The sequence below is a fragment of the Ranitomeya imitator genome, chromosome 3, assembly GCF_032444005.1.
Source record: "Ranitomeya imitator isolate aRanImi1 chromosome 3, aRanImi1.pri, whole genome shotgun sequence".
In the NCBI taxonomy this organism is placed as follows: domain Eukaryota; kingdom Metazoa; phylum Chordata; class Amphibia; order Anura; family Dendrobatidae; genus Ranitomeya; species Ranitomeya imitator.
In genome coordinates this window covers 724,157,513-724,177,693 of record NC_091284.1, presented here as the reverse complement: position 1 = coordinate 724,177,693, position 20,181 = coordinate 724,157,513, and the positions used below count along the sequence as shown (strand labels likewise).

The window sequence follows — 20,181 nt, the reverse complement described above, 5'->3', positions numbered from 1 at the left end:
GTGTGGGCATATTGTGTTACACGGTGTGCGTATCTCCCTTATGTTCATCTTTTACCTGTTTGTTGACATTTTTATTGTTGTAATAAACTTTTTTGATATTTTGGACTAAAAGACTGCTTAGGTGCTTTTTTTGTGTTTCTAGGCTCTAACCAGAGTAGAAAGAGAAGTGGGAGGCCCCGCTGCACAACTGAGCAACAAGACAAGTACATTAGAGTCTGTAGTTTGAGAAATCGACGCCTCACAGCTCCTCAACTTGCAGCTTCAATAAATAGTACACGCAAAACGCCAGTGTCAATGTCTACAGTGAAGAGGCGACTCCGGGATGCTGGCCTTCAGGGCAGAGTGGCAAAGAAAAAGTCATATCTGAGACTGGCTAATAAAAGGAAAAGATTAATATGGGCAAAAGAACACAGACATTGGACAGAGGAAGATAGGAAAAAAGTGTTATGGACAGATGAATCCAAGTTTGAGGTGTTTGGATCACACAGAAGAACATTTGTGAGATGCAGAACAACTGAAAAGGTGGTGGAAGAGTGCCTGATGCCATCTGTCAAGCATGGTGGAGGTAATGTGATGGTCTGGGGTTGCTTTGGTGCTGGTAAAGTGGGAGATTTGTACAAGGTAAAAGGGATTTTGAATAACGAAGGCTATCACTCCATTTTGCAACACCATGCCATACCCTGTGGACAGCGCATAATTAGAGCCAATTTCATCCTACAACAGGACAATGACCCAAAGCACACCTCCAAATTATGCAAGAACTATTTAGGGAAGAAGCAGGCAGCTGGTATTCTATCTGTATCTGCTAGAATGCCAAAGGTTTGCAATGCCGTAATTGCTGCAAAAGGAGCATTCTTTGACGAAAGCAAAGTTTGAAGGCGAAAATTATTATTTCAAATAAAAACCTTTTTTTCGAACCTTGTCAATGTTTGGACTAGATTTTCAATTCATTTGGGAACATTTGATTAATAAACGTATTCATGGAAAACACAAAATTGTGTGGGTGACCCTAAACTTTTGAACGGTAGTGTATATTTGACAACTTTCTTGATATGTTAACATGGGTTTTTCCCAGTAATAAATGTACCACAACTGGAAGATGTATTGCAGGATTCTGTCCAGCGTGAGCACCTACATAGATACCGAAATATGTGGCTTAGATTCAAGATGCAATCATTTGGTGCTAAATAATGGACTTACTTAAGGTTGCTGAAATGTCTTCTTCAACAACTTTGTCCTCTCTCCATTTGTCATCTGCAAGTTTTTCCAGACGTTCCTCCAGCCGTCTCACATACTGCATCAACTCCTAAGGAGGCAACAAAAAAACAAAAACGCTCAACCGCAAGAATATATAGGAAGATTGGGAGGAAAAGCAGGGTTAGGAATACCGTAGTAGACGTCTCACCTGTCTCTCCTCTCTCAGCTGCTCCTTTTCCATTTGTGCAACCTTTAGGGCAGATTTCAACTCACTCAGCTCCCTCCTGCTCTCGGACAACTGCACCTATATACCAACAAGACTATCCATTATAGGTGGATGCAATTATTTACATGATATCACATGTACATTACATGGCAATGCAATGCGTGCTGGCAGTTACTGCAGGGCGGTATTAGGACTTGTGGGTGCTCAGTGTCCAGACATACGGCAGAATATTCTCCCATAAAGGAAGGTAAATTTTAAGAGAGATTCGGTAATCTAGCAAAATCGAGGAGAATAAACGTCTGCATGAAGTGCACAGCAGTCTATGGGGTCAGTATTAAAAATAGGGATCCTACATTTGAAATTTGCCCCTTTGCATGATGTCTAAGCAGCTACTTACATGTCACGTTCATACTGAGACTTTTTTTTAAGAATCATTGCAAAAACTGCAGCTTTTTACCAAACAAACTGGCCAAAATCTGCAATATGACCCAGCAATAAATAGACCCATACTTTATTGGGCTCTAAAAAAAATTACCGGGGATTGAAAAGTGTTAAAGTGCACAAAGTCTAAAAGTCAGGCGACTAGCAGCTAACGCACTAGCCACCAAGAAAACCTGCCCCAATGTTTGCCTACAACAGATGATATTTCTACTAATGTCGCTCAATTACCTGACTGGCATCTTTCTCCTGGTTTAACTGGCACTGAAGAGATTGTCTGTGATGCCTCTCGTCATGTAGGCTGCTCTCCAAATTCAGCTTTTCAGCTTTCAGATTCATGATCTGGTCTCTCTTAGCCTGAAATATAGAAAAATAGTCAAAATAGTCAGTGAGTAGCAGTCTGGTGGGTTTGTGCATGTGTGGCACAATGCAAACATTAGTACAACACCAGGCCATGATACATTGCTGCGTATCTAGTGCAGGCCTGAAGGCTTGGTGCAGGGTACAGGGTTACTCCCTTTCACCATCTCGTCACAGCTGGCACAACGTGATGTCTGATGAACTTCTTTAAAACAAATCCAACTATTTGCTTTTCTTCTTATGCTCTCAATGTCAGAGTGTCTTATATGAATGGTGTCCTAAGATCACTTGTACTGCTTGCCATGCTCCAGACATACACATAGTGAGACAACACTAATTTTCCCAAGAGCCCAAAGAGAATTTATGTACATTAGGTTCAAGAGATTAAGTTGATTCAGTTCCCACAGAACTGTTATTTCCTGGCGATGTTGGGGCGGTGTCTGCGGGTGCTTGTATGACATTATGGCACATGAGCTTTGCAGCCCATCAAGCGGTTCTGTATTGTTATGTCATTTGAGCTTTGTGGGCGCTCACGTGACAATGGCTGCAGACAGTGCCGATATTGGTGGAATACAACATATGTCCTACACAAGGTATGTCCTACAAAGTATGTCCTACGAGGAACAGTTAAAGGATCTGGGAATGATTAACTTGCAATAAAGAAGGCTAAGAGGAAACTTAGTAGCTGTCTACAAATATCTGAAGTGGTGTCACACTGTAGAGGGATCATCCTTATTCTCATTTGCACATGGAAACACGAGAAGCAATGGAATGAAACTGAAAGGGAGAAGATACAGGTTAGATATTAGAAAAAAATTTTTGACAGTGAAGTGATCAATGAGTGGAACAAGCTGCCACGAGAGGTGGTGAGTTCTCCTTCAATGGAAGTCTTCAAACAGAGGCTGGACAGACATCTGTCTGAAATGGTTCAGTGAATCCTGCATTGAGCAGGGGGTTGGACACGACGACCCTGAGGTTCCTTCCAACTCTAACATTCTATGAATAGCCCCTGTTTTGGAAGCGAGTGTATTCTGTTTTAATTTTACATGGGGAACCGTTTCATTTAAAGAGAACCTGTCAACACGATTTTGCAATGTAAAGACAGGGCTGTAATGGGGCTCTAATTCTGATTAAATTAATAGCTTTGGTGAAGAAATCTGCTTTGATGTTCTTTTTTTAATCACCATTTGTAGTTTTTCTTTTGCCAATTAGATTTCGGTGCACAGGGGCTGGACTGTAATCTGGGTTTTCTCCTCACGGTCTGTGATTCCCTGGCCCTTCCACCTGCCTCTGGTGTGAGAATGACCGGCCTCCTCTGTTTGAGATCTCAGCAGTGATCTGTCCTCCATAGACCAGAGTCAGGTGGAGGGAGTCGGGGAATCACAGACAGGGAGGAGAAGACCCTGTTCGCAGTCAGGCCCAAGTGCATCGAAATCTAATTAGCAGAAAACATCAAATGGTGATTAAAGAAGAACAACAAGGTGCATTTCTTCACCAACGGTATCAGTGCAATCAGTATTACAGCCAGAAGAGAAAGTTTGTCTACCACACAGGCCCAGCCCTATCCAGTATAACACCAATACATAGCATGTAGAAGAGAACGACTACTGGAAAGCCTAATCTTCCAGCTGCAGCGCAGACAACTAGAAACATCCATCTTTTTTTACTCCTCAACCAATTCATAGCATAGTCACAGTGAGAACATCATACCAATCACCATACATCGTGTGCTAGTGTGTAGTGCCGAGATACTTTACTGCCAAAGGACCTGGATAATCTTCCATTATTGAAGTATCTTGATTTTTCCATTTCATGAAGAAATGTAGATTACAAATCTCTGGTCATCTGTCCATAGGCAACATCAGAATGACTGGGGAAACCAAAATGGCATTCTGATTCATTTGGGGGAGCCACAATTTATTGAGTCTAAGGTCACGTTCACACTGACAGTATTTGGTCAGTATTTGACCTCAGTATTTGTAAGCCAATACCAGAAGCGGGTGAAAAATACAGAAGTGATGACGATTTCCATTATATTTTTCCTCTGGCTGTTCCACTACCAATTTTGGCTTACAATCACTGAACGTGTGACCGTGGCCTAAAGGAGTTTTCTGCTTTGGACAATATCTATGTGTGATACAGAGGGATAACAAAGTATCCCTCTGCAGGGACCCCAGCGATCAGCCGCAGTATGTGGAGAAGTCTGGCAGGGCATGCTCCGTTTCCCTGCAGCGCTCCGACACAAGGAGAAATGAAAAACAAGTCCTCTGTATAAAGCAATATCGGGCAGGTCCTACAAAGATGTGTGTAATTTTTGCAATGGCACTCCACTATGGCCAACTGGTGAGGATCCTGAATAGAGTAGATGAAAATGGGTTTCCTAAACTGGAAAATCAGAAGCTACTTTTTATCGTGCTTGATATTGTTGTTGGTAACATAATTCTCTAAATGAATGCAGTCTTAAAAGGGTTGTCCCATGTGGAGCATTAATGGCCTATTGTTACAAAAGATGCGCTCGCTCAGCAATTTTCGGAGCTCCCATAGAAATTAATAGAGTGCTGAGCACATATGGCCACCTCACCACCCCTTACAGCATGCATCAAATTCAGATCCCAGCAGGACCCTCATCTATCAGACATTTGGGGCACATGCTATCGTTATGACTTATGGGACACTTTAATCGTAAAAGTTTTCTTATTCAGGATTACTTTGATAACTGTTACATTCAAAAAAGGTCATATCTCATGGACTGGGATTAACATACAATAGGAGATACCTGGGAGGGTGCAAATACGTACTGATAGTAGTGTCACACAAGTAAATAACACTATCATCTCTGTTATGGCTGGCAATCAGGCAACACAGCGTGCAGTAATCAGCGCACATACAGAGATCTGGCAATAACCAAAAACAATAGGACGAGCTCTGAGACGTGGAATCTCTGTAGACTGCAGTACCTGATCTATCCTCACAACAACTATAAGCAGCAGTGGATTGCGCCTATCAACTACCTATGCAACTCGGCACTGCCTGAGGAGCTGACTAGCCTGAAGATAGAAATACAAGCCTGACTTACCTCAGAGAAATACCCCAAAGGAATAGGCAGCCCCCCACATATAATGACTGTTAGCAAGATGAAAAGACAAACGTAGGAATGAAATAGATTCAGCAAAGTGAGGCCCGATATTCTAGACAGAGCGAGGATAGCAAAGAGAACTATGCAGTCTACAAAAAACCCTAAAACGAAAACCACGCAAAGGGGCAAAAAGACCCACCGTGCCGAACTAACAGCACGGCGGTGCACCCCTTTGCTTCTCAGAGCTTCCAGCAAAAGTTAATAGCAAGCTGGACAGAAAAAACAGTAAACAAACTAGAAGCACTTATCTAGCAGAGCAGCAGGCCCAAGGAAAGATGCAGTAGCTCAGATCCAACACTGGAACATTGACAAGGAGCAAGGAAGACAGACTCAGGTGGAGCTAAATAGCAAGGCAGCCAACGAGCTCACCAAAACACCTGAGGGAGGAAGCCCAGAGACTGCAATACCACTTGTGACCACAGAAGTGAACTCAGCCACAGAATTCACAACAGTACCCCCCCCTTGAGGAGGGGTCACCGAACCCTCACCAGAACCCCCAGGCCGACCAGGATGAGCCACATGAAAGGCACGAACAAGATCTGGGGCATGGACATCAGAGGCAAAAACCCAGGAATTATCTTCCTGAGCATAACCCTTCCATTTGACCAGATACTGGAGTTTCCGTCTAGAGACACGAGAATCCAAAATCTTCTCCACAATATACTCCAATTCCCCCTCCACCAAAACAGGGGCAGGAGGCTCCACAGATGGAACCATAGGTGCCACGTATCTCCTCAACAACGACCTATGGAATACATTATGTATGGAAAAGGAGTCTGGGAGGGTCAGACAAAAAGACACCGGATTGAGAATCTCAGAAATCCTATACGGACCAATAAAACGAGGTTTAAATTTAGGAGAGGAAACCTTCATAGGAATATGACGAGAAGATAACCAAACCAGATCCCCAACACGAAGTCGGGGTCCCACACGGCGTCTGCGATTAGCGAAAAGCTGAGCCTTCTCCTGGGACAAGGTCAAATTGTCCACTACCTGAGTCCAGATCTGCTGCAACCTGTCCACCACATAATCCACACCAGGACAGTCCGAAGACTCAACCTGTCCTGAAGAGAAACGAGGATGGAACCCAGAATTGCAGAAAAATGGAGAGACCAAGGTAGCCGAGCTGGCCCGATTATTAAGGGCGAACTCAGCCAACGGCAAAAATGACACCCAATCATCCTGGTCAGCGGAAACAAAACATCTCAGATATGTTTCCAAGGTCTGATTGGTTCGTTCGGTCTGGCCATTAGTCTGAGGATGGAAGGCCGAGGAAAAAGATAGGTCAATGCCCATCCTACCACAAAAGGCTCGCCAGAACCTCGAGACAAACTGGGAACCTCTGTCAGAAACAATATTCTCAGGAATGCCATGTAAACGAACCACATGCTGGAAGAACAAAGGCACCAAATCAGAGGAGGAAGGCAATTTAACCAAGGGCACCAGATGGACCATTTTAGAAAAGCGATCACAGACCACCCAAATGACCGACATTTTTTGAGAAACGGGAAGGTCAGAAATGAAATCCATCGAAATATGTGTCCAAGGCCTCTTCGGGACCGGCAAGGGCAAAAGCAACCCACTGGCACGTGAACAGCAGGGCTTAGCCCTAGCACAAATTCCACAGGACTGCACAAAAGCACGCACATCCCGTGACAGAGATGGCCACCAGAAGGATCTAGCAACCAACTCCCTGGTACCAAAGATTCCTGGATGACCGGCCAGCACCGAACAATGAAGTTCAGAGATAACTTTACTAGTCCACCTATCAGGGACGAACAGTTTCTCGGCCGGACAACGATCAGGTTTATTAGCCTGAAATTTCTGCAACACTCTCCGCAAATCAGGGGAGATGGCAGACACAATGACTCCTTCCTTGAGGATACTCGCCGCCTCAGATAACCCCGGAGAGTCGGGCACAAAACTCCTAGACAGAGCATCCGCCTTCACATTTTTAGAGCCCGGAAGGTATGAAATCACAAAATCAAAACGAGCAAAAAACAACGACCAACGGGCCTGTCTAGGATTCAAGCGCTTGGCAGACTCAAGATAAGTAAGGTTCTTATGATCAGTCAAAACCACCACGCGATGCTTAGCACCCTCAAGCCAATGACGCCACTCCTCGAATGCCCACTTCATGGCCAGCAACTCTCGGTTGCCCACATCATAATTACGCTCAGCAGCAGAAAATTTCCTGGAAAAGAAAGCACATGGTTTGAACACTGAGCAACCAGAACCTCTCTGTGACAAAACCGCCCCTGCACCAATCTCAGAAGCATCAACCTCGACCTGGAACGGAAGAGAAACATCAGGTTGACACAACACAGGGGCACAGCAAAAACGACGCTTCAACTCCTGAAAAGCTTCCACGGCAGCAGAAGACCAATTAACCAAATCAGCACCCTTCTTGGTCAAATCGGTCAATGGTCTGGCAATGCTAGAAAAATTACAGATGAAGCGACGATAAAAATTAGCAAAGCCCAGGAATTTCTGCAGACTTTTTAGAGATGTCGGCTGAGTCCAATCCTGGATGGCCTGAACCTTAACCGGATCCATCTCGATAGTAGAAGGGGAAAAGATGAACCCCAAAAATGAAACTTTCTGCACACCGAAGAGACACTTTGATCCCTTCACGAACAAGGAATTAGCACGCAGTACCTGGAAAACCATTCTGACTTGCTTCACATGAGACTCCCAATCATCTGAGAAGATCAAAATGTCATCCAAGTAAACAATCAAGAATTTATCCAGATACTCACGGAAAATGTCATGCATAAAAGACTGAAAAACAGATGGAGCATTGGCAAGTCCGAACGGCATCACCAGATACTCAAAATGACCCTCGGGCGTATTAAATGCCGTTTTCCATTCATCTCCCTGCCTGATTCTCACCAGATTATACGCACCACGAAGATCAATCTTAGTAAACCAACTAGCCCCCTTAATCCGAGCAAACAAGTCAGAAATCAATGGCAAGGGATACTGAAACTTAACAGTGATCTTATTAAGAAGGCGGTAATCAATACACGGTCTTAGTGAACCATCCTTCTTGGCTACAAAAAAGAACCCTGCTCCCAATGGTGACGACGATGGGCGAATATGTCCCTTCTCCAGGGACTCCTTCACATAACTGCGCATAGCGGTGTGTTCAGGTACGGACAAATTAAATAAACGACCCTTAGGGAATTTACTACCAGGAATCAAATCGATAGCACAATCACAATTCCTATGCGGAGGTAGGGCATCAGACTTGGACTCTTCAAATACATCCTGAAAGTCCGACAAGAACTCTGGGATGTCAGAAGGAATGGATGACGAAATAGACAAAAATGGAACATCACCATGTACTCCCTGACAACCCCAGCTGGTTACCGACATAGAGTTCCAATCCAATACTGGATTATGGGTTTGTAGCCATGGCAACCCCAACACGACCACATCATGCAAATTATGCAGTACCAAAAAGCGAATAACTTCCTGATGTGCAGGAGCCATGCACATGGTCAGCTGGGCCCAGTACTGAGGCTTATTCTTGGCCAAAGGTGTAGCATCAATTCCTCTCAACGGAATTGGACATCGCAAAGGCTCCAAGAAAAATCCACAACGTTTAGCATAATCCAAATCCATCAGATTCAGGGCAGCGCCTGAATCCACAAACGCCATGACAGAATATGATGACAAAGAGCACATTAAGGTAATGGACAAAAGGAATTTGGACTGTACAGTACCAATAACGGCAGAGCTATCGAACCGCCTAGTGCGTTTAGGACAATTAGAAATAGCATGAGTAGAATCACCACAATAGAAACACAGTCTGTTCAGACGTCTGTGTTCGTGCCGTTCTACTTTAGTCATAGTCCTGTCGCACTGCATAGGCTCAGGCTTACTCTCAGACAATACCGCCAGATGGTGCACAGATTTACGCTCGCGCAAGCGACGACCGATCTGAATGGCCAAGGACATAGACTCATTCAAACCAGCAGGCATAGGAAATCCCACCATTACATCCTTAAGAGCTTCAGAGAGACCCTTTCTGAACAAAGCCGCTAGTGCAGATTCATTCCACAGAGTGAGTACTGACCATTTCCTAAATTCCTGACAATATACTTCTACATCATCCTGACCCTGGCATAAAGCCAGCAGATTTTTCTCAGCTTGATCCACTGAATTAGGCTCATCGTAAAGCAATCCCAGCGCCTGGAAAAATGCATCAACATTACTCAATGCAGAATCTCCTGGTGCAAGAGAAAACGCCCAGTCCTGTGGGTCGCCGCGCAAAAAAGAAATAATAATCAAAACCTGTTGAATAGGATTACCAGAAGAATGAGGTTTCAAGGCCAAAAATAGCTTACAATTATTTCTGAAGCTCAGGAACTTAGTTCTGTCACCAAAAAACAAATCAGGAATCGGAATTCTTGGTTCTAGCATCGATTTCTGATCAATAGTATCTTGAATCTTTTGTACATTTACAACGAGATTATCCATTGAGGAGCACAGAGCCTGAATATCCATGTCCACAGCTGTGTCCTGAAGCACTCTAATGTCTAGGGGAAAAAAAAGACTGAAGACAGAGCTAAGAAAAAAAAATGATGTCAGGATTTCTTTTTTCCCTCTATTGGAAATCATTGGTGTGGCTCCTTGTACTGTTATGGCTGGCAATCAGGCAACACAGCGTGCAGTAATCAGCGCACATACAGAGATCTGGCAATAACCAAAAACAATAGGACGAGCTCTGAGACGTGGAATCTCTGTAGACTGCAGTACCTGATCTATCCTCACAACAACTATAAGCAGCAGTGGATTGCGCCTATCAACTACCTATGCAACTCGGCACTGCCTGAGGAGCTGACTAGCCTGAAGATAGAAATACAAGCCTGACTTCCCTCAGAGAAATACCCAAAAGGAATAGGCAGCCCCCCACATATAATGACTGTTAGCAAGATGAAAAGACAAACGTAGGAATGAAATAGATTCAGCAAAGTGAGGCCCGATATTCTAGACAGAGCGAGGATAGCAAAGAGAACTATGCAGTCTACAAAAAACCCTAAAACGAAAACCACGCAAAGGGGCAAAAAGACCCACCGTGCCGAACTAACAGCACGGCGGTGCACCCCTTTGCTTCTCAGAGCTTCCAGCAAAAGTTAATAGCAAGCTGGACAGAAAAAACAGTAAACAAACTAGAAGCACTTATCTAGCAGAGCAGCAGGCCCAAGGAAAGATGCAGTAGCTCAGATCCAACACTGGAACATTGACAAGGAGCAAGGAAGACAGACTCAGGTGGAGCTAAATAGCAAGGCAGCCAACGAGCTCACCAAAACACCTGAGGGAGGAAGCCCAGAGACTGCAATACCACTTGTGACCACAGAAGTGAACTCAGCCACAGAATTCACAACACATCTCATTTACCTCCATGCTATGACTTAGTGCGGTCTTCTCCTGCCACCACTGCCCCATTCCTTCTTTATACCTCAGACTCAAGTCAGACACTTTAATAGCAAGGTCAGCAGTTTCCAGGCGGCTCTTGTGAAGGTCAGAGATAGTTCGGTCCCGGATTGAAGAGACAGTTGTTAATTCCTCCCCCAACAGCATCACTTTCTGCTGGCTTGACGAGAGTAGATCCTGCGTGCACCGCAGCTTTTCCCGCAGTGTGTCCATCTGCATCTATAGAAGTATACAAATGCTAAGAAAATACATAATATAAGAACGAAGCTAATGTACTTCACAATGGAAACGTGTATAGTATGGTGCTTAGTTATGATGCTAGTCACTTTTCACGGCCAAGCCGTGAGTCACAATAGTCAAGAAGTCCAAGGTCAGAAGTCAGGAGGGTACGTCATAAACAGAAGGCGGAGACAAAAGCGTAGTCAGGTAAAGTTCCGAAGTCAGAATACCAGGATAGCGGTTCAGAGCAGAAGGGGTTAAACAGACGGATGGTCAGAACGAGGTCCAAGGTCAGGCAACGAAAGATCAATATACAGAACTTAAGGCACAGAGGAAACAAACCACACTTGCCTGAATGTACATCTGGCAGAGGTCTGGGATAAACAGCTCAGTTAAGTAGCATGGCAATCACCTGGGATAATGAACACTTGGAGACAGCCAACGCCTCTCAGTCTCAGATTGGATAGTTGAGCTATCAACCAACACACTGAAAGCTCAGCATGCTCCCGTACCAGATAGGATGGCTGAGCAGTCAGTAACTGCATCCCAAACACACTGAGGTGACATTAGTATAAAAAATTTCTTAATCGGGTGCTTTAGGGACACAGCATTTATAGGTATAGGACCCGAAAAATAGCTGCTTTTCCTTTGCATATGTGGTCAGTGATTCATTGGTAAGTGGTCCAGCACTGGATCCCTTCACTCCAACCAATCAACAGACTGAAGGTTCTCTGGTGCTCCCTCACAGCTCTCGTATGGATGGGCCATCAATATCCAATCAGTGTGGATCCGACTTTCAGCACCCCCTCATTTGGTTTAATTGCAGAAGACTCCTAATTGTTTAGATCGAGTGAATATTGGTTAAACTGTACACATCATACTGTTCGTAGTGGCTGTGCCTTGTATTGAAGCTATATCTCACTGGGACTTGGATTGGCTATGATATTAACCCTTTTCTACCATTGGACGTACTATTCCGTCCATGTGGAGTGGGCCCTACTTCAAATGGACGGAATAGTACGTCCAGCGCGATCAGCCGCTCTCACGGGGGGAGCGCGGCCGGGTGTCAGCTGACTATCGCAGCTGACACCCGGCACTATGTGCCAGGAGCGGTCACGGACCGCTCCTGGCACATTAACCCCCGTGTTGCTCCGAGGGTCTCCTACCTCCTTCTCCCTGCAGGCCCCAGATCCAAAATGGCTGCGGGGCTGCTTCTGGGTTCTGCAGGGAGGTGGCTTACAAGCGCCTGCTCAGAGCAAGCGCTGGTAAGCCACAAGCACTGCCTGTCCGATCGCTGATCTGACAGTCCTGTGCAAAGCGTCAGATCAGCGATCTGACACTATAGTGTGGATGTCCCCCCCTTGGGCAATGTAAAAAAAAAAAAAAAAAAAAAATTACATGTGTAAAAAAAAAAAAAATCCTAAATAAAAAAAAAATTACATTTCTTTATCTAAATAAAAAAAAAACAAAACAATAAAAGTACACATATTTAGTATCGCCGCGTCCATAACGACTTGACCTATAAAACTGTCCCACGAGTTAACCCCTTCAGTGAACACCGTAAAAAAAAAAAAGAGGCAAAAAACAACGCTTTATTATCATACCGCCAAACAAAAAGTGGAATAACACGCGATCAAAAAGACGGATATAAATAACCATGGCACCGCTGAAAACGCCATCTTGTCCCGCAAAAAACGAGCTGCCATATAGCATCATCAGTGAAAAAATAAAAAAGTTATAGTCCTCAGAATAAAGTGATGCAAAAATAAATATTTTTTATATAAAATAGTTTTTATTGCATAAAAGCGCCAAAACATAAAAAAAATGATATAAAATTAGGTATCGCTGTAATCGTACTGTCCCGAAGAATAAAACTGCTTTATCAATTTTACCAAACGCAGAACGATATAAACGCCCTCCCCAAAAGAAATTCATGAATAGCTGTTTTTTGGGCATTCTGCCTCACAAAAATCAGAATAAAAAGTGGCCAAAAATGTCACGTGCCCGAAAAGGGTTCCAATAAAAACGTCAACTCGTCCCGCAAAAAACAAGATTTCACATGACTATGTGGACCAAAATATGGAAAAATTATAGCTCTCAAAATGTGGAGACGCAAAAACTATTTTTTGCAATAAAAAACGTCTTTTAGTGTGTGACAGCTGCCAATCATAAAAATACGCTAAAAAACCCGCTATAAATAGTAAATCAAATCCCCCTTCATCACCCCCTTCGTTAGGGAAAAATAATAAAATTTAAAAAATGTTTATTTTCCCATTAGGGCTAAGGTTAGATTTGGGGCTAGGGTTGGGGCTAAAGTTAGGTTTGGGGCTAGGGTTAGGGCTACAGGTAGGGTTGGGGCTAAAGTTAGGGTTAGGGCTAAAATTAGGGTTAGGGTTGGAGCTAACATTAGGGTTTGGATTACATTTACGGTTTGGATTAGGTTAGGGGTGTGTCAGGGTTAGGGTTGTGGTTAGGGTTACCGTTGGGATTAGGGTTACCGTTGGGATTAGGGTTAGGGGTGTGTTTGGATTAGGGTTTCAGTTATAATTAGGGGGTTTCCACTGTTTAAGCACATCAGGGGCTCTACAAGCGCGACATGGCGTCCGATCTCAATTCCAGCCAATTCTGTGTTGAAAAAATAAAACAGTGCTCCTTCCCTTCCGAGCTATTCCAGTGCGCTCAAACAGGGGTTTACCCCAACATATGGGGTATCAGCGTACTCAGGACACATTGGACAACAACTTTGGGGGTCCAATTTCTCTTGTTACCTTTGGGAAAATACAAAACTGGGGGCTAAAATATAATTTTTGTGGAAAAAAAGATATTTTATTTTCACAGCTCAGCGTTATTAACTGTAGTGAAACATTTGGGGGTTCAAAGTTCTCACAATACATCTAGACAAGTTCATTGGGGGGTCTAGTTTCCAATATGGGGTCAATTGTGAAGGGTTTCTACTGTTTAGGTACATCAGGGGTTCTGCAAATGCAGCGTGACGCCTGCAGACTGATCCATCTAAGTCTGCATTCCAAAAGGGAATCCTTCCCTTCCGAGCTCTGCCATGCGCCAAAACGGTGGTTCCCCCCCACATATGGAGTATCAGCGTACTAGGGACAAATTGCACAACAACTTTTGGGGTCCAATTTCTCCTGTTACCCTTGCGGAAAAAAACTGGGGCGAAAAGATCATTTTTGTGAAACAATATGATTTTTTATTTTTACGGCTCTGCATTATAAACTTCTGCGAAGCACTTGGTGGGTCAATGTGCTCACCACACATCTACATAAGTTCCTTAGGGGGTCTACTTTCCAAAATGGTGACAGTTGTGGGGGGTTTCAATGTTTAGGCACATCAGAGGCTCTCCAAACGCGACATGGCGTCCTATCTCAATTCCAGTCAATTCTGCATTGAAAAATCAAATGGCGCTCCTTCCCTTCCGAGCTCTGCTGTTCGCCCAAACAGTGGTTTACCCCCACATATGGGGTATCAGCGTACTCAGGACAAATTGCACAACAACTTTTGGGGTCAAATTTCTTCTGTTACCCTTGGTAAAATAAAACAAATTGGATCTGAAGTAAATGTTTTGTGAAAAACAATTAAGTGTTAACTTTTTTTAAACATTCCAAAAATTCCTGTGAAACACCTGAAGGGTTAATAATCTTCTTGAATGTGGTTTTGAGCACCTTGAGGGGTGCAGTTTTTATAATGGTGTCACACTTAGTTATTTTCTATCATATAGACCCCTCAAAGTGACTTCAAATGTGATGTAGCCCCTAAAAAAATGGTGTTGTAAAAATGAGAAATTGCTGGTCAACTTTTAACCCTTATAGCTCCCTAACAAAAAAAAAATTTTGGTTCCAAAATTGTGCTGACGTAAAGTAGACATGTGGGAAATGTTACTTATTAAGTATTTTGTGTGCTATATCTCTGTGATTTAAGGGCATAAAAATTTAAAGTTGGAAAATTGGGACATTTTCAAAATTTTTGCCAAATTTCCATTTTTTTCACAAATAAACGAAGGTAATATCAAAGAAATGTTACCACTTACATGAATTACAATATGTCACGAGAAAACAATGTCAGAATAATCAGGATCCGTTGAAGCGTTCCAGAGTTATAACCTCATAAAGGGACAGTGGTCAGAATTGTAAAAATTGGCCCGGTCATTAACGTGCAAACCACCCTTGGGGGTAAAGGGGTTAAAAAAACTGGATAACTTCTTAAGGGATTTTAGAACCCAAACTTAAAAAGATTGTCCACTACTCGGACAACCCCTTCTCAATCTGACTGTTTTCCCCCATTAAAGTAATAACACTTATACTCACCTCCCGTACTGGTGCCTTTCCAGCGGTGTCCTCATTCACTCCCTAAGCTCCCGTCAGCGCCAACTTCACTGTCCCTGCCTTTCAATGTAGCGAACAATAATAGGAAGTCAGAGCTGCAACCAGTGTTGATTAAGCGCAGGGGTCAAATGACATAACAACCTCATATGAGGCCCGAGAGATCGAGTGCCAACAGCTCTGGAAGGGCACCGGCACAGGAGAGGAGTATGGTGTTATTATTTTAACAGGGGCAAACACTCAGATTGAAAAGGGGTTGTCCGAGTAGTGGTCAAATTAACTGTGCAGGAGAAATTGAAGCAATGTGAAAAAATTCTACGTGGATAAACAGTCATGGCATAAAGTTGACCGGAAGATGTCAGTCATCATGTCCACCACATGGTACACACCTGGGAGCGGTCCAATTCTGATAAGGTCTCTGTAAGACGTTGTTTTAGCTCATTCTTTTCACTTTCCAATGACAGTTTTCTGGTCCCCAGTCTGAGCAGTGAAATAAGCATAAAGAAAGAACGGATTAGTGTAGTACAAGCTTAGATGCCATGATCATCCATCCTATACTCTGTGTAGTATGCAGTCTAAGAACATTAGTAGTATAACAGTGCCTCAGTTATGAAAATTAAAGTGGTTATGTTACCCCTTGTCTGGATTAGGGGCTATTTAATCTCTTTCATGAGCATAGAGCTAAATGATAACATTTGTCTGCCCTCAGCCACCTTAAGCAGGACCTTAGGTACTTACTGCATACTTCAATCTATGCTCCTCAGCATAAATGCAAGACCAAGAAGGGAAAGAATTATGGAAATCACAGGATGGATAGAAATGTTGATCACATGAAAATGATGAAAAACTGGAAACAAAATGAAGCATCTCGATTTATTCAGTATTGTATATGAGCACCACGTGCCAAAACCCCCCCGTCGTCAGACACCTTGGCTGTCATCAGTGAGGTTATTAATGGTGGTCTGAGCAATGTTCTGCCACTCTGAATGAAAATCTTTCTGTGGAAACTTCCTGAAGAAGAAGCCATGAGCTTCGAAACGCGTTGAATAAACCACTCGAACATCTTATAACTATATCTGGATCCATCATTTGTCGCAGCAGCGTGGATTTTATCCACATTCATCTATTATAAATGTCCTTGATGAGAGACAAGTCTAGAGACACTGCAGTACATGATAGCACATTTAGGCCATGTTGATTGCATAAAGTAGCACAAGCAACATGTGGCCTTGCATTATTGTGTCGAAAAATGGCTCCTGCAAACCTTTGGAGAAATGCCCGTTCCACTGGATTCACAATCAAATCAATGTAATGCTGAGCTGTTAGGGTACATGGAACGAAGACTAGAGGGGTCTCACACCATAATCCAGGGAGTAGGACCGATGTGACATTGTCTAGTGAAGTCCTCTTCATGGCATTGCCAACATGGGCTCATCAGATTTGAAGAAAGATGTTTATTGATCCATTCTGTAATGCAAGTAAAACTACACATAACATACCAAGCCTGATGGGTCAAGAAGTGTCTACAGAATCCATCAGAAAGCTTTTACAAAACATTGGGATACGAGCTGGACACCCAGCTCCAGGTCTTCAAATAATTTCAAGCCATCCCTCTCAAAGGCTATTATGGTTTAGGGCAAGACGGCAATAGAAACAGGAATTGAGGTCCCTCCTTGCAGAGATGAGTCCTGCTTTTGTCTTGAACACACCAATAGCTGGAGATTGGTCTGAAAATCACGTGGCTATCGTCATGAAGAGGCCTTCATGAGGAAACTGGAAAGGCCCCAGGAACTGTTTTCAACATGACATGCCAGGCCGCCTGCTCCTTGTGCTACTGGGCGTAGCCGGTGTGGCATAAACGTGCTACCATGGGCTGTAGCGTCTCAAGACTTGTCTCCCATGGAGCACATCTGGGATGTCAAGGGTTGGCAATTGTAAAGAGAGCTGCCAGCAGCAAATCTTCATTTTTTCTGGGCCCAAGTGCATTCAAATAACCTCAGGGATAGCAGCCAAGGTGTGTAAGTGCGGGGATTTCTGCACGTGGTGCTTATGCTTCATACTCAATAATTTATGAATCGAGATGTTTGGAAAAATTTATTTCAATTTTTTCCACACTAACATATCTATGCATTCTGTGGTGTCCATAATTCTGTGACTTTTCCTTCTTGGTGTTACAATTTTAATGTTGAGCACTGTATAAGCATTATGCAGCCATTTCCTAATTTCCTGCCTAATTTAGGAGTCTGTTGTATTCAGGAGGGAGGAGTTGCTTCCCCCTTCTCCCCCACAGTAGTTCACAGGTTGGCATCTATGCAGATACACAGTCCTCATTCAACATTCTGAGAGGCGGTGTAGACAAGGAGAGGCAACGAGTGTGCTCCACTCATAAATTCACCACATTCACAAACTATGCGCTGGGTGTATTCTCTGATTGCTCATCCTAGTCAAACAGGATCGTACACTATTGTGCTAACTTTGGCTAAAGTTACTCTGGTCCCATACTATGCTGTACATTCAAGTGGGATCAAAAATTCATGACGCATCCCCTTTAATAAAATGTGTTACTTTTCATATATCCTAAAATCCTGGCCTAAAAGTACCTGGTGCATTGCTTATTAAAGACACACAGTGCTCCAAAGCTATATAACCAAAACGCCCCATACACATTAGATGAAAGTCGTCTGAACCTTGCGGATTTGGTAGGACTGGCTGACAATCTGATATGTACAGTCATGGCCAAAAGTATTGACACCCCTGCAATTCTGTCAGATAATACTCATTTTCTTCCTGAAAATAATTGCAAACACAAATTATTTGGTATTATTATCTTCATTTAATTTGTCTTAAATGAAAAAACACAAAAAGAATTGTTCTAAAGCCAAATTGGATATAATTCCACACCAAACATAAAAAAGGGGGTGGACAAAAGTATTGGCACTGTTCGAAAAATCATGTGATGCTTCTCTAATTTGTGTAAATAACAGCACCTGTAACTTACCTGTGGCACCTAACAGGTGTTGGCAATAACTAAATCACACTTGCAGCCAGTTGACATGGATTAAAGTTGACTCAACCTCTGTCCTGTGTCCTTGTGTGTACCACATTGAGCAGAGAGAAAAGAAAGAAGACCAAAGAACTGTCTGAGGACTTGAGAAACCAAATTGTGAGGAAGCATGAGCAATCTCAAGGCTACAAGTCCATCTCCAAAGACCTGAATGTTCCTGTGTCTACCGTGTGCAGTGTCATCAAGAAGTTTAAAGCCATGGCACTGTGGCTAACCTCCCTAGATGTGGACGGAAAAGAAAAATTGACAAGATATTTCAAGGCAAGATTGTGCGGATGTTGGATAAAGAACCTCGACTAACATCCAAACAAGTTCAAGCTGCCCTGCAGTCCGAGGGTACAACAGTGTCAACCCGTACTATCCGTCGGCGTCTGAATGAAAAGGGACTGTATGGTAGGAGACCAAGGAAGACCCCACTGCTTACCCCGAGACATAAAAAAGCCAGGCTGAAGTTTGCCAAAACTTACCTGAAAAAGCCTAAAACATTTTGGAAGAATGTTCTCTGGTCAGATGAGACGAAAGTAGAGCTTTTTGGGCAAAGGCATCAACATAGAGTTTACAGGAGAAAAAAAGAGGCATTCAAAGAAAAGAACATGGTCCCTACAGTCAAACATGGTGGAGGTTCCCTGATGTTTTGGGGTTGCTTTGCTGCCTCTGGCACTGGACTGCTTGACAGTGTGCATGGCATTATGAAGTCTGAAGACTACCAACAAATTTTGCACCATAATGTAGAGCCCAGTGTGAGAAAGCTGGGTCTCCCTCAGAGGTCATGGGTCTTCCAGCAGGACAATGACCCAAAACACACTTCAAAAAGCACTAGAAAATGGTTTGAGAGAAAGCACTGGGGACTTCTAAGGTGGCCAGCAATGAATCCAGACCTGAATCCCATAGAACACCTGTGGAGAGATCTAAAAATGGCAGTTTGGAGAAGGCACCCTTCAAATATCAGGGACCTGGAGCAGTTTGCCAAAGAAGCATGGTCTAAAATTCCAGCAGAGCATTGTAAGAAACTCATTGATGGTTACCGGAAGCGATTGGTCGCAGTTATTTTGGCTAAAGGTTGTGCAACCAAGTATTAGGCTGAGGGTGCCAATACTTTTGTCTGGCCCATTTTTGGAGTTTTGTGTGAAATGATCAATGTTTTGCTTTTTGCTTCATTCTCTTTTGTGTTTTTTCATTTAAGACAAATTAAATGAAGATAATAATACCAAATAATTTGTGTTTGCAATCATTTTCAGGAAGAAAATGAGCATTATCTGACAGAATTGCAGGGGTGTCAATACTTTTGGCCATAATGACAGGGACGCGTGCGCTATTAGTAGTGGTGCAAAAGGTAGGTTCCCACACCCTGTAGTACATAGAGTAATAAACCTTGCACTCAACTCAATGCTCAGGTGAGATATTTTAATGTAGTACTAAAACGTTTCGGTCCAAAACACACAGGACCTTCATCAGTTTCGTACTATTAGATAAGTTTGCGGATAAAGAAAGAGACAGCGGGGGATACCACGTCTGACCCGGGCACATACCGCGACTATCCTACAGTTGATCTGGTTCCGTTCTCATGGTTCATACAAGCGCTGCCTACTGTGTGCCCAGAGACACGTTTGTCTCTTTCTTTGTCCGCAAACTTATCTAATAGTACGTAACTGATGAAGGTCCTGTGTATTTTGGACCAAAACGTTTTAGTACTACATTAAAATATCTCACCTGAGCATTGAGTTGAGTGCAAGGTTTATTACTCTAAATACTTTTGGCCATG

At 43.3% G+C, this 20,181-nt stretch overlaps 1 protein-coding gene across 2 annotated transcripts in view; it reads right to left on the bottom strand.

The window, feature by feature from the left end:
- CALCOCO1 (calcium binding and coiled-coil domain 1) overlaps positions 1–20,181 on the bottom strand; it is a 74,269-nt gene that overhangs the window by 17,867 nt on the left and 36,221 nt on the right. For both annotated transcript variants that reach the window (XM_069758736.1, XM_069758737.1), the window contains exons 7-11: positions 15,745–15,835; positions 10,764–11,018; positions 2,093–2,218; positions 1,406–1,501; positions 1,201–1,306 (exon numbers count right to left, since the gene is read on the bottom strand). In XM_069758736.1, coding sequence (XP_069614837.1) covers positions 1,201–1,306; positions 1,406–1,501; positions 2,093–2,218; positions 10,764–11,018; positions 15,745–15,835 — 674 coding nt within the window. The remainder of the gene's footprint in view (positions 1–1,200; positions 1,307–1,405; positions 1,502–2,092; positions 2,219–10,763; positions 11,019–15,744; positions 15,836–20,181) is intronic.